This window comes from Lemur catta, chromosome 6 (assembly GCF_020740605.2).
Source record: "Lemur catta isolate mLemCat1 chromosome 6, mLemCat1.pri, whole genome shotgun sequence".
Taxonomy (NCBI): Eukaryota; Metazoa; Chordata; class Mammalia; order Primates; family Lemuridae; genus Lemur; species Lemur catta.
In genome coordinates this window covers 88,567,623-88,587,183 of record NC_059133.1, presented here as the reverse complement: position 1 = coordinate 88,587,183, position 19,561 = coordinate 88,567,623, and the positions used below count along the sequence as shown (strand labels likewise).

At 43.6% G+C, this 19,561-nt stretch overlaps 1 protein-coding gene across 3 annotated transcripts in view; it reads left to right on the top strand.

The window, feature by feature from the left end:
• Window positions 1-19,561, top strand: part of ETV6 (ETS variant transcription factor 6) — a 221,030-nt gene that overhangs the window by 200,344 nt on the left and 1,125 nt on the right. For all 3 annotated transcript variants that reach the window (XM_045554316.1, XM_045554317.1, XM_045554318.1), the window contains 3 exons: window positions 232-777; window positions 12,739-12,881; window positions 14,223-14,323. In XM_045554316.1, the coding sequence (XP_045410272.1) occupies window positions 232-777; window positions 12,739-12,881; window positions 14,223-14,323 (790 nt within the window). The remainder of the gene's footprint in view (window positions 1-231; window positions 778-12,738; window positions 12,882-14,222; window positions 14,324-19,561) is intronic.

Sequence of the window (19,561 nt, the reverse complement as noted above, 5' to 3'; positions counted from 1 at the left end):
AAATGGAATGCTTGTAGACATGCTTAGTGTATCTAGCAGTAGGAAAATAATTTCAAGTATATGCACCATAATTTCTTTTTAAGCTGCGAAAAAAGACGCTCCGTACCCTGGGGAGAAAGGCGGTTTATGCACACATACGGGCTCTGCTGCTTCCTGCTTTTACAGCGGCAACAAGGTCCCTGTCCTGCCAGGTCACTGGGGTCTGTGATTGTCTTTCCCTCTGCTCCACAGATAACTGCGTCCAGAGGACCCCCAGGCCGTCCGTGGAGAACGTGCACCACAACCCGCCCACCATTGAACTGTTGCACCGCTCTCGGTCACCCATCACCACGAATCACCGGCCTTCTCCCGACCCCGAGCAGCGGCCTCTCCGGTCCCCCCTGGACAACATGATCCGCCGCCTCTCCCCGGCTGAGAGGGCCCAGGGACCGCGGCTGCACCAGGAGAACAACCACCAGGAGCCCTACCCTCTGTCAGTGTCTCCCATGGAGAATAATCACTGCCCGCCGTCGTCCGAGCCCCACCCGAAGCCATCCAGCCCCCGGCAGGAGAACACACGCGTGATCCAGCTGATGCCCAGCCCCATCATGCACCCCCTGATCCTGAACCCCCGGCACTCCATGGATTTCAAACAGTCCAGGCTCTCCGAGGACGGGCTGCACAGGGAAGGGAAGCCCATCAACCTCTCTCACCGGGAAGACATGGCTTACGTGAACCACATCATGGTCTCGGTCTCCCCGCCCGAAGAGCACGCCATGCCCATCGGGAGGATAGCAGGTGAGTGAGCGCCTGTCCCCTGCGCCAGCGCCGGGCGGCCTGACAGGCCCTGCTCTCCCTCAGAGCCTTGCAGCTGGCCTCACACCACTCCCAATTAGGCGCCCTCCAAGGCTCTGCCAGGGCGAGCGGAGGCTTCTGCCTGGATGAGGAGAAATCCCTAATGGCTTGGTTAATGAGCCGCTGGGATGGAGCAGTTAATGAGCCTCAGAAATGTTAAGAAACAAATGTCCTACGTCCAGCTTACAAGGAGAGTCACATCAGAATCAAGGCTAAGCGAAAACATTTAAAATAAAAGGTTTATGAGCATGCTAATGGCCCTGTCCTGAAGTTTCCAGCAGCTAATTAATGACCAGACACAGCATAAAGAAGCTTTGTCTCAGATTCAGGCCTGCAATTCCATCCTAGGGGCAGTAACTCACTGCAGCCTTCACCTTGGGAGGGGGCAGGAGAGGAAAACAGGGCTGTGGTATTGGAGGCAGGTGTTGCTGGGTCATTTGGACAGGGGAAACCACTCCCGAATCCTTTTCCTTTCGTGATGACAAGCCCAAATTTGCTTACCTATGGCAAGAAATCAGTGGAAAAAATCCACACATTGTTTGCTAGTCTGCCCGTAATTTACATGAAGTCATTCTGCAGAAGCTTGACCCTCTAACCATTGCACAAGGTTAGCTCTTTCCCTAGAACATCTCTCCATTCCTGTGAATTTGTTGAGCACCTACTGTGTACAGATAAACACGTTAGGAGTAGGGATACAGAGCTAATGTAGCATAGAGTATCTTTTTCCTCAAGGAATTCAGAATTCAGTGGGAGAGATAAATGTGAAACCACTAAGATATAAGGCAGAATAAAATAAGCTTTATGTCCTGTTCATGGAATGCACAAGCATTCATTGAGCACCTACTATGTGCCAGAATAATAAAGTGCTCAGAAAGCAATGCAGAAGGAAGGTACATTGTCACTGGAGAAACCAAGGAAGGCTTTGCAGAGGTGAGCTCGATACTGAAGTGACTGGGCTTTCAGTGACGGAAGGGCGGCCTCGGGTAGGAGAGGACAGACCTGTTCAGGGGAAGGTGAGAAATGCCCTTTCCTCCCTGAGCTGGTGGCCCAGGACAGAGCTCCAGCTGACCAGCAGGGTACAGCCATGCTCGTACCAACACAACAGCAGGTACTCCCACAGCTTGCTTTATCTCTGCCTTGATATGCACTATGCTTTTTTTGAATGTTAATCATTTGTTTCTAGATTTTTCTCTGGCCCCAAGTACATCTCCATTATTCCCTCCATTTTATTGTTATAAATAATTTACATCAGGATGTAAAGAAAATAACATGGCAAATAAATGGCTTGTATGTTTAAAAAACTACAAAAAATGAAATGATAGAAGTTTAGGATTCAATTAAAAGTGAATTCCACAGGGTTGAGGGTGCGGGGCATTTTGGCGTATGCATAAAATGAAGTTAGTTGTGAACTAGCCGATGGTTCTATGGCGGGGTGGTGGATGCATGGGGGTTCCCATTATTGTTCTCTCTACTTTTACACATACATGAGATTGTTTTAATAATAAAAGGAAAAAAAGAAACGGGGGAACAAAGAACAGGGGATAAAGAAGCAAAGAGCTTAGGTAAAAACATGTGAATTTCCCCCAGATAATTAGAGAAAGAGGATGGGGTCGGTGTGTTGCTGTGAGTGCTGTAAATGACCGTCTTGTGCTTTCCAGGCAAGTCCCTTGTCTGTAAATACCCTTCTTGTCTCATGCCTTGCATGGTGTGTACAGCAGTACTTGACACTTTGCAGATAACTTTTTGCTTGTTTAGAAGTCTCAGGGCAACTCTTTAAGGTAGGTTATTACTGCTATATTCATTTTACCTGGAAGGGTCATCTGTACAGGGGGAAGCACAGAGGCAACTGAGCCCCAGAGAGGCAAAGTCCTGTGCGTAAGGTCAGAGAGGGGCTGGGCGTCCAGGCCCTGCAGGACGGTCCCTGCCGACCCCATGGGTGCTGTCCTAGTGCTGCCCATGTGGGCCTGGCTTTCTCATCACGATCTGTCATGTCTACCTCCTCTGTGACACTGTCTTCACCACAGACTTCTTGGGAATCTAAAATAAGCCCATAAAGCAATAAATGTAAATTGTTTTGACTTGAAGAGTTATTTTTTCCTTGCTTAATAGGTTTGTTAATTTCAAAATATTAGTCTCGTAAAATCAACTACTTTTTCTTTAATCTTATTCCTGAACATCAGCGTTGTTTGATGATGGATGCGGGTTCTTGGTGGGGACGTATTCCATTGAGCCCTGCTGTCCACGGATGCCTGTCTTGAGCACACTTGGAATGGGGCAATCTCTGCTTTTCTTGACAGCTCTAGGAAGTGAGAATATTTGTGAGAAATAACCCCAGAGCCCAGATCTTTGGGGGAATGCATTCACTCCCTCAGTATGACAGGCCCCTAAAAGTAATTATTAATGTTCATTATAATGACGTATCCAAAAGTTTTTAAATCTCCAAATGTATGTGTTAACTCATTTAACCGAAAGGTGTTGTTTTTCTCCGGGGTGAGATGAGCAGGTGAGACTGGGTGGTCTCTATAAAGTTTCTCCCAGCTCTACACATCTGCCATCTGACATTTGTCTTGATTCTTAACCCTCCGAAGAGAACTCACCAAAGTTCTAGGCTCCTTTGTTTCTTCTGGGATAACCCTGCCTCTCTGCCCTACCCTTCCCGTATCTTTCTGGATTACTCAGATCCTTGTAAAATTGATTCTATTTATTGGAGATCAAAGTCATCAGGTGATTCCTATGTATGTGGTAAAGTTCTGTCATTACTGAGCAGTCATAAAAAGCCTTTAAATCTCCATAAAGCAGCTGTTAGATGAGAAAACTTAGTTCCTTAAAGCTTTTTAAATGAGCACAGCACAGAAAGCAATGAAGGTACTGCTGAATGCCACATGAGGGACATAACTGGGGGGTGTCGAGGGAAACACCACTCATGAATGTGGGTCACAAAACAAAGCCAAATTCTTAACCATTCGGATATGGTTGGCTCAGGGACACTAGGGTTTACGTACTTGGACACCTTCTGTGTTAAGGCACTGTACTGTTTAAGGTGAGGGCAAGTTCAAGGAAGCATAAGACACAATCTTTATCATGAAAGTGTTGAGCATAGTTAGCTCTAAAAGTGAGGCATGTGATGTGTGTCTCAGAAGGGTTCCTATTAAGTTCTGCAGGAGGTCAGAGGAGGGATGTGAGGGAAAGTCGTGTGAAGGGCTGGCTTTTAGCTGTGCTTAGATGAATCTCAGAATATGGACAAATGGAAATTAGAGAAAAAGAGGTCATTCCAGATAGAGAAAAATTCCAGGAGCAAAGTAAGATAAGGCTCAGAGTATTTTTTTTTCCTATTTCAGGCAGAAAATGTAAATCTAAGAGTCCAGGTCTATCCAGATCAATTTAAAAATCTATCATTTTTCACAAATTCTTTTTTTTTTTTCATTTTTTTATTATCTATGAAACTGCATCATACAAGTAAGAGATTACATGCAAAGTTATAACAGTTTGCTTAGGTATTTACCATATGGAAAAACTAAGATAATCGATGAAGGAAATTCAGTAGGTGGTTGACATTTTAAAGACAAACCACAAATGAGATCTATTTAAACATAACACGTAGCTTATTTTTAAAGGTGTCACTTTTCAAAGCATAAGAAGGACTGTTATTAAGAGTTCAACAGGTTGGAATGGCGAGCATTTATGGGAGAGAGTTTATTTAACACAGGACAGTGAGACAAGTTTCGTAGGTTCTATTTTTTATTGACAAGCCAACAGCGTATGGAGCAATGAGCAGGTTGCTTCTTTCTGTGCTGGTTTTCTATTTATTATCTTCAGGAAAGGACTACTCGGGAGCAAGGGGGATAGTGGGAAGCATCTGTCAAAAAACTTTTCTCTACCTAATGAAGTTTTCCTAGCCTGTGTCCCATCAGTGTGTTTCATACCCAGAGTCTATTGGCCTCAAGCACCTGTAGGTTGATGAGCTGTGGCTCCAGTGAGGCTGTGAGTCGTGTTTCCAATATGTACTGAAATCCCTTTTGGGACTTAATGATTTCAAAGCCAGAAGGGTCTTTTACAGATGAAGGAACTGAGATTCAGGTACATCAAAGTCCAGCCTAGAGCTTCTATTCAGGATTCTTCCTCCTAGCCTGGGACCCTAGAGCAGAGGTTGGAAACTATGGCCCATGCACCTAATCCATCCACCACCTGTTTTTGTAAATCAAGTTTTACTGGAAAACAGCCACACCCATTTATTAAGTATCGTCTATATGTGCTTTCATGCTGCAAAGGCAGAGTTGAGTAGTTACAGAGAGTGTATAGCCAGCAAAGCCTAACATATTTACTAGCTGGCCCTTTGCAGAAAAAGTCTGATGCCTTCTGCAGTACGGCGTTGTTCACTTGTATGGTCAGCGTGCTCGGAATCACAGGCATAATGTGGGATGCGGATGCAGAAAACACTGTCCCTGCTCTCAAGGAATTACTGGACTTTAGATGACAAGGCACGTGTCTAAGATGTGTGAAAGAAACAATAATAAGTAATGAAGAGAGTAGACAGGTTCTGGACTGCAGGCTACATTTGCAGATGAATCCAGAATAGTTCCAATACCGTCATTAATATAAATAAAATACAGCTAAGTGAAAGTAATGGTTTCTTTGGACATTTGAGTTATGTAGTTATTCTGCATTTATTCAAAGATTATCACCAGTCCACTATGTGCCAGGCATCGTTCCACGTGATAGAGGTACAGCATCTCTAAATGCCAAATTTTGTCTTTGCTGACGTAGGGCAACATCCTCCTTGCTTTACGCCATCAGACAAAATAAGCTTCTGCTTCCATTTTCATTATAGACAGCTAAATCTTAAAAGAGAATTTTTTAAAGTCGTTTTGTTTTCTCTCTCAATAAAATAAAGTTAATTAATTCCATTAAAACCTGAGCTACCAGATTTCCTGGTCTGCTTGTCCCTTCCTTGGCCTTAATCCAAAACTGCTGAGGAAGATTTGTTGGTAAACTGAGAGTCGTTTTATGATCCATTCATAACCCCTCATTTGCTACACAAAACTCAGGACTTCAGAAGTCTGTACAGATTTGGTTGTTCAAAGTCCGTGACCCACCCAGAGAGATGGTATTTCCTTTTTTCTATTTATCTCGTAACTTTTGCGGAAGCCTCCAATCTCTTCTTAAACATGAACTTCATGGTTTGTGAGGATGTCACTGGTTGGTGGGGTCACAGATGAGACGTGGGATCCCTCCCAGCACGAGGCTTCTTCACCTCCAACCCTCAACCCTCTCATACCACACTTGGCAGCAATCTTTCAGATCCTTAAAGACACCCTTTTGGGACTTTAAAAAATGTTTATTATCTATCAAGCTTACATCCTTAACAGAAACAAAAAGATTCTAATCAGGGAGACATCGAGTCTCCTGTATTGCTTATTTTGTCAGCTGACTAAAATGGTACAATTTCTTAATTTGGTTTTATTGACAGGATGAGTTACATATGTACACAGAGACTCAATTCTGGAAGCCTCTAACCCTAAGTGAGATGAAGAAAAGCAGCATAAAAGCAGGGAAGGCAGCTTGAGGCTTGTCTCAGGGGCTTCAAGGACCCAGGGAAGTCACTGCATTCTGAACCCTTTTTTCCGTCTTTACTTCCTCCCTGGCCGTATTTAGTGCTGGTGTGAATTAGTTTCAAATGAAGCACATGGCCTTTTTTTTTTTTTTTTAATATTTTGTAAATGAGCCTCAGGAACAGGCTTGAAGACTAAAAGACACCATAAAAGAAGAGTCCAAAGGGATGGGTGTGACGGTGACAGGGGCAAGGCATGTGCATGTGCATGAGCACGCATGTGTGTGTGTGTGAATATCCGTGTTTGCAGGAGAGAAAGACAGGCTGTGGGATGGCTCCATGAGCCACAAGGATTCTGGTTTTATGGTACCAGCTGAAAGAGCCACTTCCTCCTGCACTGTCTCAGGGCAATAACCTGCAGAGCCTTGTAGCCCAGAACCCTCTAGAGCTCCCGAGGCATCCCCGGGGAAGCAGTGTGGGGCTGTGGAGTCAGCGGGATTGGAATCCAGGTCGTGTCTCCCAAGCAGAGGTGCTTCTTCATGTCCCTGCGGCCTCCCTTCCTTATCCATAATAGTGAGAATGATAACACCCATTTCTGGGCACTTTTGACCAGATATGTGAATATATAGCACAAGTAGGTTGATTTACTAAATGTTAGTGTCCCTCCTCTGCTTCACTACAGCTCTGCCACCCTGGAGATCTGAGAGGGACTGAGGGGAGGGCCATGGGGACAGCCAGCACAGCTGCCCCACGGGGCCGCATGGAGCACTCACAGGGAAGGCTTGCGTGTGGCGCAGTTGTTTCACACGCGCCCCTTCAGGCCACCATGGTTTCCTTATTTCCTTGCAGATCTGCTTTCGTGCTCCTCCGAGGCTCTGCCTGCCATCCGTATTTGGAGGGGATGGACGAGACCATGACTAGGGCTGATGGGCCTTGGGGAGGGGAGGATCCGTCACCCCAACAGGAATATTTGGAGTGGCCACATTTTATTTTCAGGGTGAACAACAGAAATCAAAGAGCCCTAAAAAAGAAATAAGTTTCAGGACAATGTTTCTGAAAGATAAAACGACAGCACAGTGGCTGCGTGGCAAATAATAGAAGGGACTTGAGACTGGAAATTCCAGTTTAGAGGTACACTTGGCTGGAATACAGTGTCCCTGCTCTGCAGTCTCTGGGTGTGGGGCCCCGGCTGCACCCACACCTAAGCAAAGCAGCGGCGGGCGTCCTTGGGTTCCAGCTGCGTGTTTCCCAGCCGTCCCGCACCTTATGTAATCAGAGGTGAAAAGGTCCGGCCTCTCTGCAGCTGTGGTTCCTCTGCCCCAAGAAGCCAGGAAGCACAGGTTTGTATTCTTTGCCTCCATGTCTCCCTCCCCGGCCGAGCGTGCCACCGTGCACATATGGCTTCTGTTTTCCTAAGCTACAGCAAAGCACAAGCAATTGCCCATTGTAAACACACCTCTGTGTATCAACACAGAGTTAGCTGCACTGGATTTATCAACTTTCTGCTTCTAGATAAATGAAGGAAGAAAAAAGACCCAGCAGCAGTGGCCCCCTGAATGCTGTAAACGTGTTTCCAATATGGAGGTTTCTCAACCTCAGCACTTTGGGTATTTGGGCCAAATAATTCTTTGTTGTAAGGGGTGGTTGTGTGCACTTTAAGGTATTTAGCAGCATCCCTGCCTCTGCCCACTAGATATCAGTAGCACCCTCCACTCTAGAAATGTCTCCAGACATTGCCAAATACCCCTGGGGTGGCAAAATCGTCCCCACTTTCAAACCACTGCTATAAAGCACAGTAGCAACTTCTTATTTTGTATGTTCCTTTACCTGTTTTATTGCTGAACTCGAAATAAAATTATTCATTTTTAGGTGATAAACTTTTAAAAATTTAACAGGGACACTCAGCCTCTCCCCGTTGGTAATTATACCCGTAGAACACTGGTTTACAAACCTTCCTTTAAAATTCTACTGGGGAAGCTAAAACAACATGAAATGACTTTCTTAGAAGCTTTCCTGAAATTTAAATTACCCACCCTCATTAAACATTCCCTTTGTCAATAACTTGACTTGCCTACTCAAGTTTTTTTAAACATCAGTTTTGTCTGGCATGGTTTTTCCCTTTAGAAACCATGTTGGTTATGTGTGAATTGCCCGTCTTTTTACAATCTCTGCTCAATGAGTTTATACAATGAGTCTCTGGTAGGAGACAGACGTGGGAGTGAAAATTGTTCTCCTTAACCACAGGAAGAGATTTTTTACAATGCCTTTTAGCTGCGGATGCCCAGGGCACCTCACCCAGCAAGAAAGAGAGTTCACTGTCTGCAGTTGGAAAATGACACTGTACTCACGCTAAACCCTTTCGTAAACTTCTTGCGGAAGAAACAATCCAAATAATGGACATTTCTTTAAAATATCCATATGCCTTGATATAGAAGAAGGCCCTTCAAGAGAAACACACTTAACTTGAATACCTTGTGATACAAAAATACTTTTTATACACACGTGTTCATTTTGGAGTGGGGTGAACTTTTGTTTACAGAATTTGGTGTGTTTTATTATGTAGTATTAAGCATTTTCATTGGTGATCAAAGAACATTGTACCTGTGCAGACATGGATTTAGACAAAACTGAAAAATTCCAGGTGAGCCGTGATAATAGCCTCCAAAGGATCTACGGAACTAAAGAGGCCCTGCCTTTTATTTAATAGAAATCTTAAAAACAAAAATCACTCACATTGCTGGAACTTCAATTGTTAAAAAAAAAAAAAAAAACCTATTGTATGGTCAGGCAGTTATTTTTATCATTTGGACATAATTTTTAACCAAAGAAACAAAACAATCAATAACACTCTAAAAGCCACTCTTACTCTGAGCTTGAAACAACTGCTTTATGCCACAAAATTCCTGTTGCTACCTCCGTTAGTGACTGAGTAATTCAATATGTCTTGAATGTCAACATATTTTTATTACTGAGCTAAAGTTGGCTTTGCTGGATGAAATGTCATTTAAAATGATCAATTGGCAGCTTGTTTGGGGTTATTTTCACATTTATGAAAGGGAAAAACTTGCAAGATACAAATGTTCTTGAAGCCCATAGGTAAAATCTGTTCTCTGGTAAGCCCTGCCCTTCATTTGCCATCCAAAGAGTAGATAATGTTCTAGAGCCGAGTTTGATGCCTCTGACAGCCCTACATGGTACCCCAGTGCTGGTTAGTCCCTTGCACGCAGAAATGGTCTGCTCATGTTGCATCATTTTATGAGAAATAGAATGTACCGTGACAGTAAGAGAAATGACGGAAACAATGCAGTAAAAACCCTTACGCAGATGCAGATGGGGAACCACCCACTTTAAGTCTCAACTCCATGGCGGGCTGCCGAATAGAGTGCCTTCCACCTAGAACTGCCAGGAGCTCACTCACCTTCCTATGGGCAAACTGTCTTCACACCAAACTACAAAAGACAACCAGGTAGTTCTTTATTGCTAGATTTTCTTAAGACGAACGCACTAGAGGATCACGTTCCCAATCCAGGGGAACCCAGCGGCGTCGTCAGCCTATTTGCCGTGAAGATGACTGAAACCCTGCAGGGAGACAAGGGAGGGGTCATCCACAAACCACCTTTGTTCCTCCTCATTTACTGGCATTTTCTGTGACAGTATTTGGTTTTGTCAGATGTTTTGCAGCTGGAAGGGACTGTGGAAAATTTAAGTTTATCTGCCATTTGATAGTAGGGCAAAAACTGGAACATTAAACCGCAGCTCAGTTCTTGTCTTGGTCTGTTCGGGCTGCTGTGACAAACCACCCCGGACTGAGGGCTTATAAGCAGTGGACATTGATTGCTCAGTTCTGGAGGCTGGGACGTCCACAGTCAAGGCACTGGCAGATTTGGCATCTGCTGAGGGCCCCATTCCTGGCTCGTAGCACCTTCTTGCTAAGTCCTCACATGGTGGCAGGACGAGGGGTCGCTCTCGGGCCTCTTTTAGAAGGGCACTGATCCATCTTGTGAGGACAGAGCCCTCATGACCTAGTCACCCCCAGAGGCCCCACCTCCTAATGGTATCACCTTGAAGGTTAGGATTTCAGCACGTGATTTGGGGAGGACACGAACATTCAGACCCTAGCAGTTCTCTGTGTCCGTTTGTAGTGAGAGTGACAAGACGGGGTGACTTCAAGGGGTAAAGACACTTTGCCTACTCTACTACTCTGCCTAGAAACCAGAGCCGCCGTCTTCCAAGTGCCTTAAGAATGAGCTAGATTATTCTGTCTGCAATAGTATGACGATGACTTCTTGGATCTCCCGTTATTCCCCCCACCTCAGTCCACCCTCTGGCAATAAAGGACGCGGCCTTGGGAAGGGGGTGTCATGGAAGTGGCTGGCCAGCTTCTGCTGCTAGCATGGGGTTCAAACTACAGCGTGATGGTGTCACTATTTCAAGAAGGACACCACCTGTCCTTTTCTAAAACACAGCAAATTACACATCACATTAATTTTTGGACACACATAACACAGAAGAAAAGGATACAGTAAGGGATACTGAGATACAGGGTCATTGTAAGTTTAATGGTAGTTCCTTGAAAGATTAAGCTTCTGGGAAATGCCACGTTTATGCCAGTGCATTCTGCTGCTCAGAGAGAAAGCGAGGTTCACAAAGGTGAACTCACTAAGCAAGGCTGACCTTTGCCCTGGGAAGTCCTAAGATTTTACAGATATATGCCCGTTAACTGGTTTCTCTGAGAATAGAAGTCGCATATGGCATAGCACAGACTCCAGAGTCTTGCAGAGTCTGCAGTCCTCCATGTGCCACCCACAGGCTGTGCCCTTCAGTGAGTAAGTCACCAAACCCTCTCAGCCCCAGCTTCCTGGTCCATAAAATAGGAATAGCAACAGCACCTGCCGCGTAAGGTGGCACGAGGGTCAGATGTAACCTCGCTTGTTGAAGGCACAGCACGGCACCTGCAAACAGCACCCTCTTAATATTGTTGTTATTTTTATTACTTTCTCTTCACTCACATTATCACTGATATAATAATCCTGTAAAGTAAGTGTCATTATTCCCATTTCCTAAGTGAGGAAGCAGGAGCTCAGGAAGATTCAGAAATTGCCCAGGGAGGCCTGACTGAATTTCGCTTGTAAACATGCCCCAGAGAAGGGCGTATTTCTTTCTCTGGGACATAAGAAAGAAAGAACGTTGTAGGGCAGGAGCCCAGGGCTCACTTCCCAGAGATGTCAGGCAAGTTATTTCACCCTCCCTGAGGATCAGAAATAGTCCACGTACGATGCCGAGCGCGTGGATGGCATTCAGTAACTGACCTGCTACCAGCATTCTGACTAGTGCCTTTACAAAGTAGGCACTTCCAGAATCCTGCAGTGACACCTGGAAGGTGGAGCCCCCTATCTCACCTGGAGGCCAGTCCAGCATCGACTGGGCCTAGAAGGCACATTTCATCCCCACCCACCTGTGAAGGGCAAACCACGTACCCTTACAGCACAGATCCCGAAAGCAGTAGGACACAGGGGAGGAGTGCGTCATGGCTTCTGTTAATTACCCAGCCCCTGCCAAAAGCCCAGGCCTCACGCCATGTCCGGGCCATACTCGGTCACTTAATAAATAAATATTCATTGCCTGACCCAATCATCAAACATCAGTTCCGCAAGTGGAGAAAACGATTTTTTACACTGGGTTCCTTTCTACCATGATTCCGTTCTAATAAAATGATTTTAAAGGCCTCCAAAGTATGCTATAATGAAAATATCTGTATTTCTTTTTAAAACCATCCTAGCCACAGTTCCCACAGTCAGCGTCACCAAGCCACACAGTTTTTCTTTTCCCACAGTATTTCACTCATCGCTCGTCGTCTTTGCCACGTTTTAGCCTACTCCGGTCGTCTCGTGTTTATGTGTTAGGTGTCTCCCACCAACTCCCAAATAATCGTTTAGCCCCACTGTTTTTACACTGCTCCGTTGGCAGCATCGGCGCCCTCTGTTTACCCGTCCAGCCTGTCTGCAGCCCACTCGCAGGGCCGCTTTGTTCCAGGTACAGCTCGCTCCCTGTCTCTCACGTGGCCTCCGCTCAAGTTCAGGTTTTGGTCATGACCGTGGACTTTGGGGTCACTGAGTCCTCACTGGGGGAAGGAGGCCGTTGGCCCGGCTCAGGCCCCCACGGGGCAGAGGTCACACTTCTCCAGCACTCCCTCACTCCCGCTCTCCGGACCTCAGTTTCCTCTCTGTAAAATGAGGAAGTCAGACAGTCAGTCCACACTAGGCAAACGCGGCCACTAGGTTCCTTCCCGATTCTTGTTGTCAGGGCCTCGACGAGAAGCATTTTCAACAGCGTTTTCTTGCCCTTTTCCTCTACAGACTGTAGACTGCTTTGGGATTACGTCTATCAGTTGCTCTCTGACAGCCGGTACGAAAACTTCATCCGATGGGAGGACAAAGAATCCAAAATATTCCGGATAGTGGATCCCAACGGACTGGCTCGACTGTGGGGAAACCATAAGGTAAAAGGGCACCAGATATTTGCTCTATGAACTAGTGCCAAATGAAGTCCTTATCCCTGGATTAGAGGATAATTGTCTCTCTTCTCCTTCCCAAGTCTGCCCGTAATTATTTAGTTTCTTCCTCACCGGGCAAACAATTAGACAGTTGCAAAGGAAAGGAAAAAATTAAAAACGTCTCTTTCCATTTGTTCCTCATGCCAGGTGCCCATTAACTTGGCGTACCCCCGTTAGATAGGGCTGTGTCATGAGAACCCCCATCTCCACCCCCCTTGACCTAGCCCTGCCACCCCGCTGTCATTGGGGACCGGTAAATGGGAAGTACTGCAAGACTCTGTGACTCACAAGGGACGTTTGGGAAGCGGCACTGCTTTTCTACTCAGTTAGAAACTGAGTTCACAAAAGCCCATTTCTACACAGCAAATACTTACATCCTGACTGTAACGTATCCCCTTTATAAGCAAACAGTGCAAGAAGTGTGATTGCCCCACAGTTTTCCAAACAGGGAGGAGGGAATAGAATTTAAAACATAAAGTCTTTTCCAGTAAGGGAAACTGCTCAAGTGTGCAGATGTAAAACAGTGGGTGACCCTGATCCAGGCCAGCCGACAGGTGGATCTGGGGCAAAGCCTGAAGACACCGCAGGGGCACAAGCCCAGATCTGCTGAGTGAGATGGCAGGGAGGCCCGGCCAAGCTCTGCCCAGGCCTGAGCCTTCTAAGAAGGCAGCAGATAATTCCAGTTGTGGCCAGATATGGCAAGACCCCACCGACAGACACTTCAATGTGTGAGTCACTGAGAAAAATCCCTGTGCTACTCCCACATTGTGCCATATCCTCAGGGCTCCAAACCACTGTATTCTTGCTTCCACAATAGGAATTTAAACAAAACAAATTCTTCCTTAAAATGACAGACCAGAAACACAAATTTGAGAAAGGTCATTGCAACAAAAAAAGAGAAACTCTGTATGGGTCAGAAGGTGAAGGATGACCCCAAAGATAGGGGGAACCTGCAGGAAATTCCTCAGGCATAGCAGAGCTGTGTTGGGAAAAGGAAATGAGAGATTGCTGTGGGACACGCTTTATTAGCTGGGGCTCCAGCACTTCTGACAAAGGGTGATTCACCTTAGGAGTAAATAAACCTTGGCGACAGTGAAGGTAAGAGCTAAGGGGTGGGGACGAATGTGCTTGGAAGGCAGCAGATTAGCAGGTAGCATTCCCAAACTGGCAGTGCCCCGGGGAGCAGCCAAAGAGCTTTTATTTTAATAGCTCCCCCTGTGCCTTTTCTAAGGTTCATTTCATTGTGTCTTTGTGCTTTTTTTCTCTCTTCCTCCTTTGAACAAACAGAACAGAACAAACATGACCTATGAGAAAATGTCCAGAGCCCTGCGCCACTACTACAAACTAAACATTATCAGGAAGGAGCCAGGACAAAGGCTTTTGTTCAGGTAGCACTTCCTTTTTCTCCTTTCCTTCTTTTGGGAGAATATTGTTTTCTTTAAATAAGAGGGAGGAGGGGGATGTTAAGATCTCTACCTGCCTGTCTAATACTCAAAGCCATCATTGCTACAAATTGGATACCAGGTGCCGGTTTGTTAGGATTTAAGAAAAAAGAAAAAAATTTTTTTTTTTTTACTTATGTCTGTCCTGTCATAAAGCCAATGCTAAACAAACACAATCTGACTCACCTTTAAAATAATGCATTGACCAAATAGTATTATCTGGCATTAAAGTCCAGTGTAAAGAGATCAATCAAAGGAACGCCATCAATGGCAAAGCAAGGAATTAAACCTGGACTTCCAGGCTACCCACCCTGTAAGCTGCCTTCTGAACGAGTGGAGTGACCCATAGTGAGTCATGAAATACATTTAACGGGTCTGTCCAACTTTTTTTTAAATGAAATAAGAATTGGATAGGATACAGTTGGAAATATCAGACTGCATCACATGAAATAAGAGTGACTGTTGATTCATGAAAATTTTGTTGCAGGGGTATGTGTGAGACAGAGAGAGAGAGATGAGTCATGGTGTCAAATGTATTTCTTATCATAGTCAGAAAAGTCTGAAAGCTGCAGCACTAGAATTCCTCTTTCCAGAATTCCTCACAGCTAATGAGTTCCAACCACTTAACCTACCACATAGATTGTGATTCCAAGTACAATGCAAGAGAGGAGACAGAAGTAGAAGAGGAAAAAGAAGGTGCCTAAAGGACCCGGGAGAAGAGGTAGAAGGAGACCTCTGACACTAGTAGTAATTGATGTGTTGGGACCCAATGCAGGTTGGGAAATGGTGAGATTAACAAACACGACCTTAGGTTGTGGGTTTTGGCAGGTGTGACAGAAAACAGCAACAGATAGGGATAGAGATGTAAATTTTGAATTATCTATATACAGGTAGAAAATGACATTATGTAGCAGATGAGCTCACTGGGATGATAAGTATTTATTGGAAAGAGTAGAGAATGTAGCATTTATCATTGGGAAGGAGAGGTAACTTAAGAATAGTAAAAATAATTGATATCTTCAAAAGAACAGAAAAGGCGATTCAAGGGATGGGAATAGAATGGAATGAATAAAAAAGAAGCCTCCCTAGGGATTCTCCCTAACTCATTCTATGAGGCCAGTATCACCCTGATACCAAAACCAAACAAGGACACAACAAAAAAAGAAAACTATAGACCAATATCCCTGACAAACATAGACCCAAAAATCCTCAACAAAATACTAGCAAACTGAATCCAACAGCACGTCAAAAAGGTAATACACCATGATCAAGTGGGTTTTATACCAGGGATGTAAGGATAGTTCAACATCTGCAAATCAATAAATGTGATACATCATATAAACCAAATTAAGGACAAAAGCCATATGATCACACCTCAATAGATGCAGAAAAAGTATTTGGTAAAATTTGGCCTCCCTTCATAATAAATCCTCAACAAACTAGACATAAAAGGAATATACCTCAAAATAATAAAGGCCATATGTAACAAACCCATAGCCAATATCATACTTAACAGGAAAAAGTTGAAAACATTCCTTCTCAGAAATGGAACAAGACAGGGATGCCCACTTTCACCACTCTTATTCAACATTATACTGGAAGTCCTCACCAAGCAGTCAAGCAAGAGGAAAAAAAAAGGCATCCAATTTGGAAAAGAAGAAATCAAATTATTCCTGTTCACCAATGTTATGCTTTGATCTTATACCTAGAAAACTCTAAAGACTTCACCAAAAAAACCTCTTATATTTGATAGGTGAATTCTGCAGTTTCAGAAATCAGTAGTGTTCTTTTACACCAATATGACCTAGCTGAGAACTAAATCAAGAGGGCAATCCCATTTATAATAGCTATAGGAAAAAAAAAAGAAGAAAAAACCTAGGAATATATTTAACCAAGGAGGTGAAAGATCTCTACAAGGAAAACCACAAAACACTGATGAAAGCAATTGTAGATGACGAATGGAAAACATCCCATGTTCATGGATTGAAAGAATTAATATTGTTAAAATGACCATACTGCCCAAAGCAATCTACAGGTTTAGTGCAATCTCTATCAAAATAACCAATGTTATTTTTCATGGAATTAGAAAAATCAATTCTAAAGTTTGTATGGAGCTAAAAAGAGCCCAAATAGCCAAAGCAATCCTAATTAAAAAGAATAAAGCTGGAGGCATCACATTACCTAACTTCAAATTATACTACAAGGCTATAGTAACCAAAACAGCATGGTACACATAGATCAATGGAAAAGAATAGAGAACCCAGAAATAAAGCAACATACTTACAGCCAACTGATCATTGACAAAGTTGACAAGGATATACACTGGGGAAATGACACTGTTCAATAAATGGTGCTGGGAAAATTGGATTGCCATATACAGAAGAATGAAAGTAGACCCCTAACTCTCACCATACACAAGAATCAACTCAAGATGGATTGAAGGCTTGACTGTAAGACCTGAAACTGTAAAAATCCTAGAAGAAAATCTGGGGAAAACTCTTCTGGACACTGGTCTAGGCAAAGAATTCATGACTAAGACCTCAAAAGCACAGGCAACAAAAACAAAAATAGGCAGATGGGACTTAATTAAACTAAAAGGCTTCGGCACAACAAAAGGAATAACAGAGTGAACAGATAACCTGCAGAATGGGAGAAAATATTTGCAAAGTATACATCTGACAGGGGACTAAAATCCAGAGTTTACAATGAACTCAAACAACAAGAAAAAGATAAATAATCCATTTTAAAAAGTGGGCTAAGGACATGAATACACATTTTTCAAAGGAAGACATACACATGGCCAAAAAGCATATAAAAAAATATTTGGCGTCACTAATCATCAGAGAAATGCAAATTGAAACCACAGTGACATATCATCTTACACAAATCAGAATGGCTATTATGAGAAAGAAAAAATAACAGATGTTGATGAGGATGCAAAGAAAAGAGAACTCTTATATACTGTTTTTGGGAATGTAAATTAGTACAAGGTCTATGGAAAATAGTATGGAGATTTCTCAAAGATCTAAAAATAGAACTACCATCATATCCAACATCCCACTACTGGGTATCTACCCAAAGGGAAAAAAAATCATCATATCAAAAAGATACCTGCCCTCATGTTTATTGCAGCACTGTCCACAAATAGCAAAGATATGGAATCAAACTGTCTATCAATGGAAGATTGGATAAAGAAAATGTGGTGTATATATACCGTGGAATACTATTTAGCCATAAAAAGAATGAAATCATGTCTTTTGCAGCAACGTGGATGGAACTGGAGGCCATTATCTTAAGTGAAACAAATCAGACACACAAAGACAAATACCACATGTTCTCCCTTGTAAGTGGGAGCTAAATAATGTGAACACATGGAAGTAGAGTGTGGAATGATGGACAGTGGAGACTTGGAGGTGTGGGGCAAGGGGTGATGGGATGTTTGGTGGCTACAATGTGCATTGCTTCAGTGATAGATGCAGTGAAGGTTGACTTCCCCACAATGCACCATTATCAATGTAGCAAAATTGCACTTGTACCCCATGAATATATACCCCTAAAAAAGAACCCTATTTCTGGCTCTGCTGATCCCTTCTCTTCATCCTTCACCCTAAACTTAGTCCTTGGTTCCCTGCTATTTCCACTCTACATTTTTTTTCCTGGATAAGCTGATCCCATTACACAAATTCATTTATCACATCGATGGTTAAACTTTTAAATCTTTATATCCAGCACTAAAATCTCCCTGAAATTCCAAATTTGAATTTCCAAGAGCTTGAAGAATGTGTCCACCTAAATATCAGTATATTAGTAGTAGTATTTAGTATTAGTATTTCGGGCATGACACCTCCAAATCAGACCCTCTTCTCATATTAGAAATTCCACCCAGAATTCTTGTTACTGATCTGGGACATCACCGCTGTTTCAAGCAACCAACCTTGAAACTAAAGTTAACCCTTTCTATATCCAAGTCAGTCATTGTGCTGGATTATCTATTGGCTATTCAGCATCCTTCCCACTCCATTCTGTGTTGCAGGGGCTAGAAGCCTGGGAACTACATTTCCTAGAATTTATTGCCAGAAGGTCCCAGGTTGACATTTACCAATGACAGGTACTTTCATGAAATTTGGAAGATGAGAGAAAGGCAAAAGTGTTACTGTTGCTTCCCTGGCAATGGAAGCTGATGTCCAGATTTCACGATTTACATTGGGATTATTGCAACAATCTCTTTGTACCTCTGGTCCACTCCCCTGCCTCCCAAATTCAAAATACTGCCGGCTTCCCTACAACACTAATATGATTCCCTGTGCCAGAATCTGTATCCCTTTAACTTTTGCTTTTCTAATATACCTTCAAGGCCCACATCAAGTCTACTGCCCTTTAAGAGGCCTTCTTCAGCTGCTCCAACACACATAGATATCTTCCTCCATCATCTCATCGGTTTCCTTGAGCCTTAACCACACCATGATTTGCATTTTTAATACATGTTGGGTATCTCTTATCCAAAATGCTTGGGACCAGAAGTGTTTCAGATTTTCAGATACAGGGTTATATGTGTAAAGCCCTTTCCCCACAACTAGATCGTAAGCTCCTAGAAGGAAGAGGATTACACTTTATATAATTCTGTTTTCTACCTGATGGAAGCTTTTAATATACACAAGCCTGGTGTGTAATATCAGAAGGTTAATATGCAAAAGTAGTCAAGAGAAGAAAGGAGTAGTTTGGAGGGTCAAATACAGCACAACTGTGGAGTTGGCCTAGAGGGGATCATTTGTGACTTTAGACGTGAAGGGAGAAATTTTAGCTAGAGGATTCTAGAAGTAGACAGACTGTAGACGCTGCAGATTATGCTACTTGAGATGTTCAGCAATAATGGGCGGAAAGGAAAAGCAGTAATAGTTCTAGGTAAATATGATAGAAGACCCCATGGGCAGCCCAGAGAGTGTATCCTTGACTTACTAAATGGCCATCATAGGCTTTTGGACATGGAGGGATGAGAGGAAATAGAGTTTATTTGGTGCAGGGAAGAGTATACGGGAAGGGAAAGTTGTGTGTGCACAGAATGGGGCTGGGCAAAGGGCACTCCCATGGTATGGGCAGAACGTCTTGCAACCAGGCTGCCTTCCTGAAACCTGTCACTGATGTCATTTCCAAGTAAACCCATTGAACAAGAAGATAAGGCTTGCT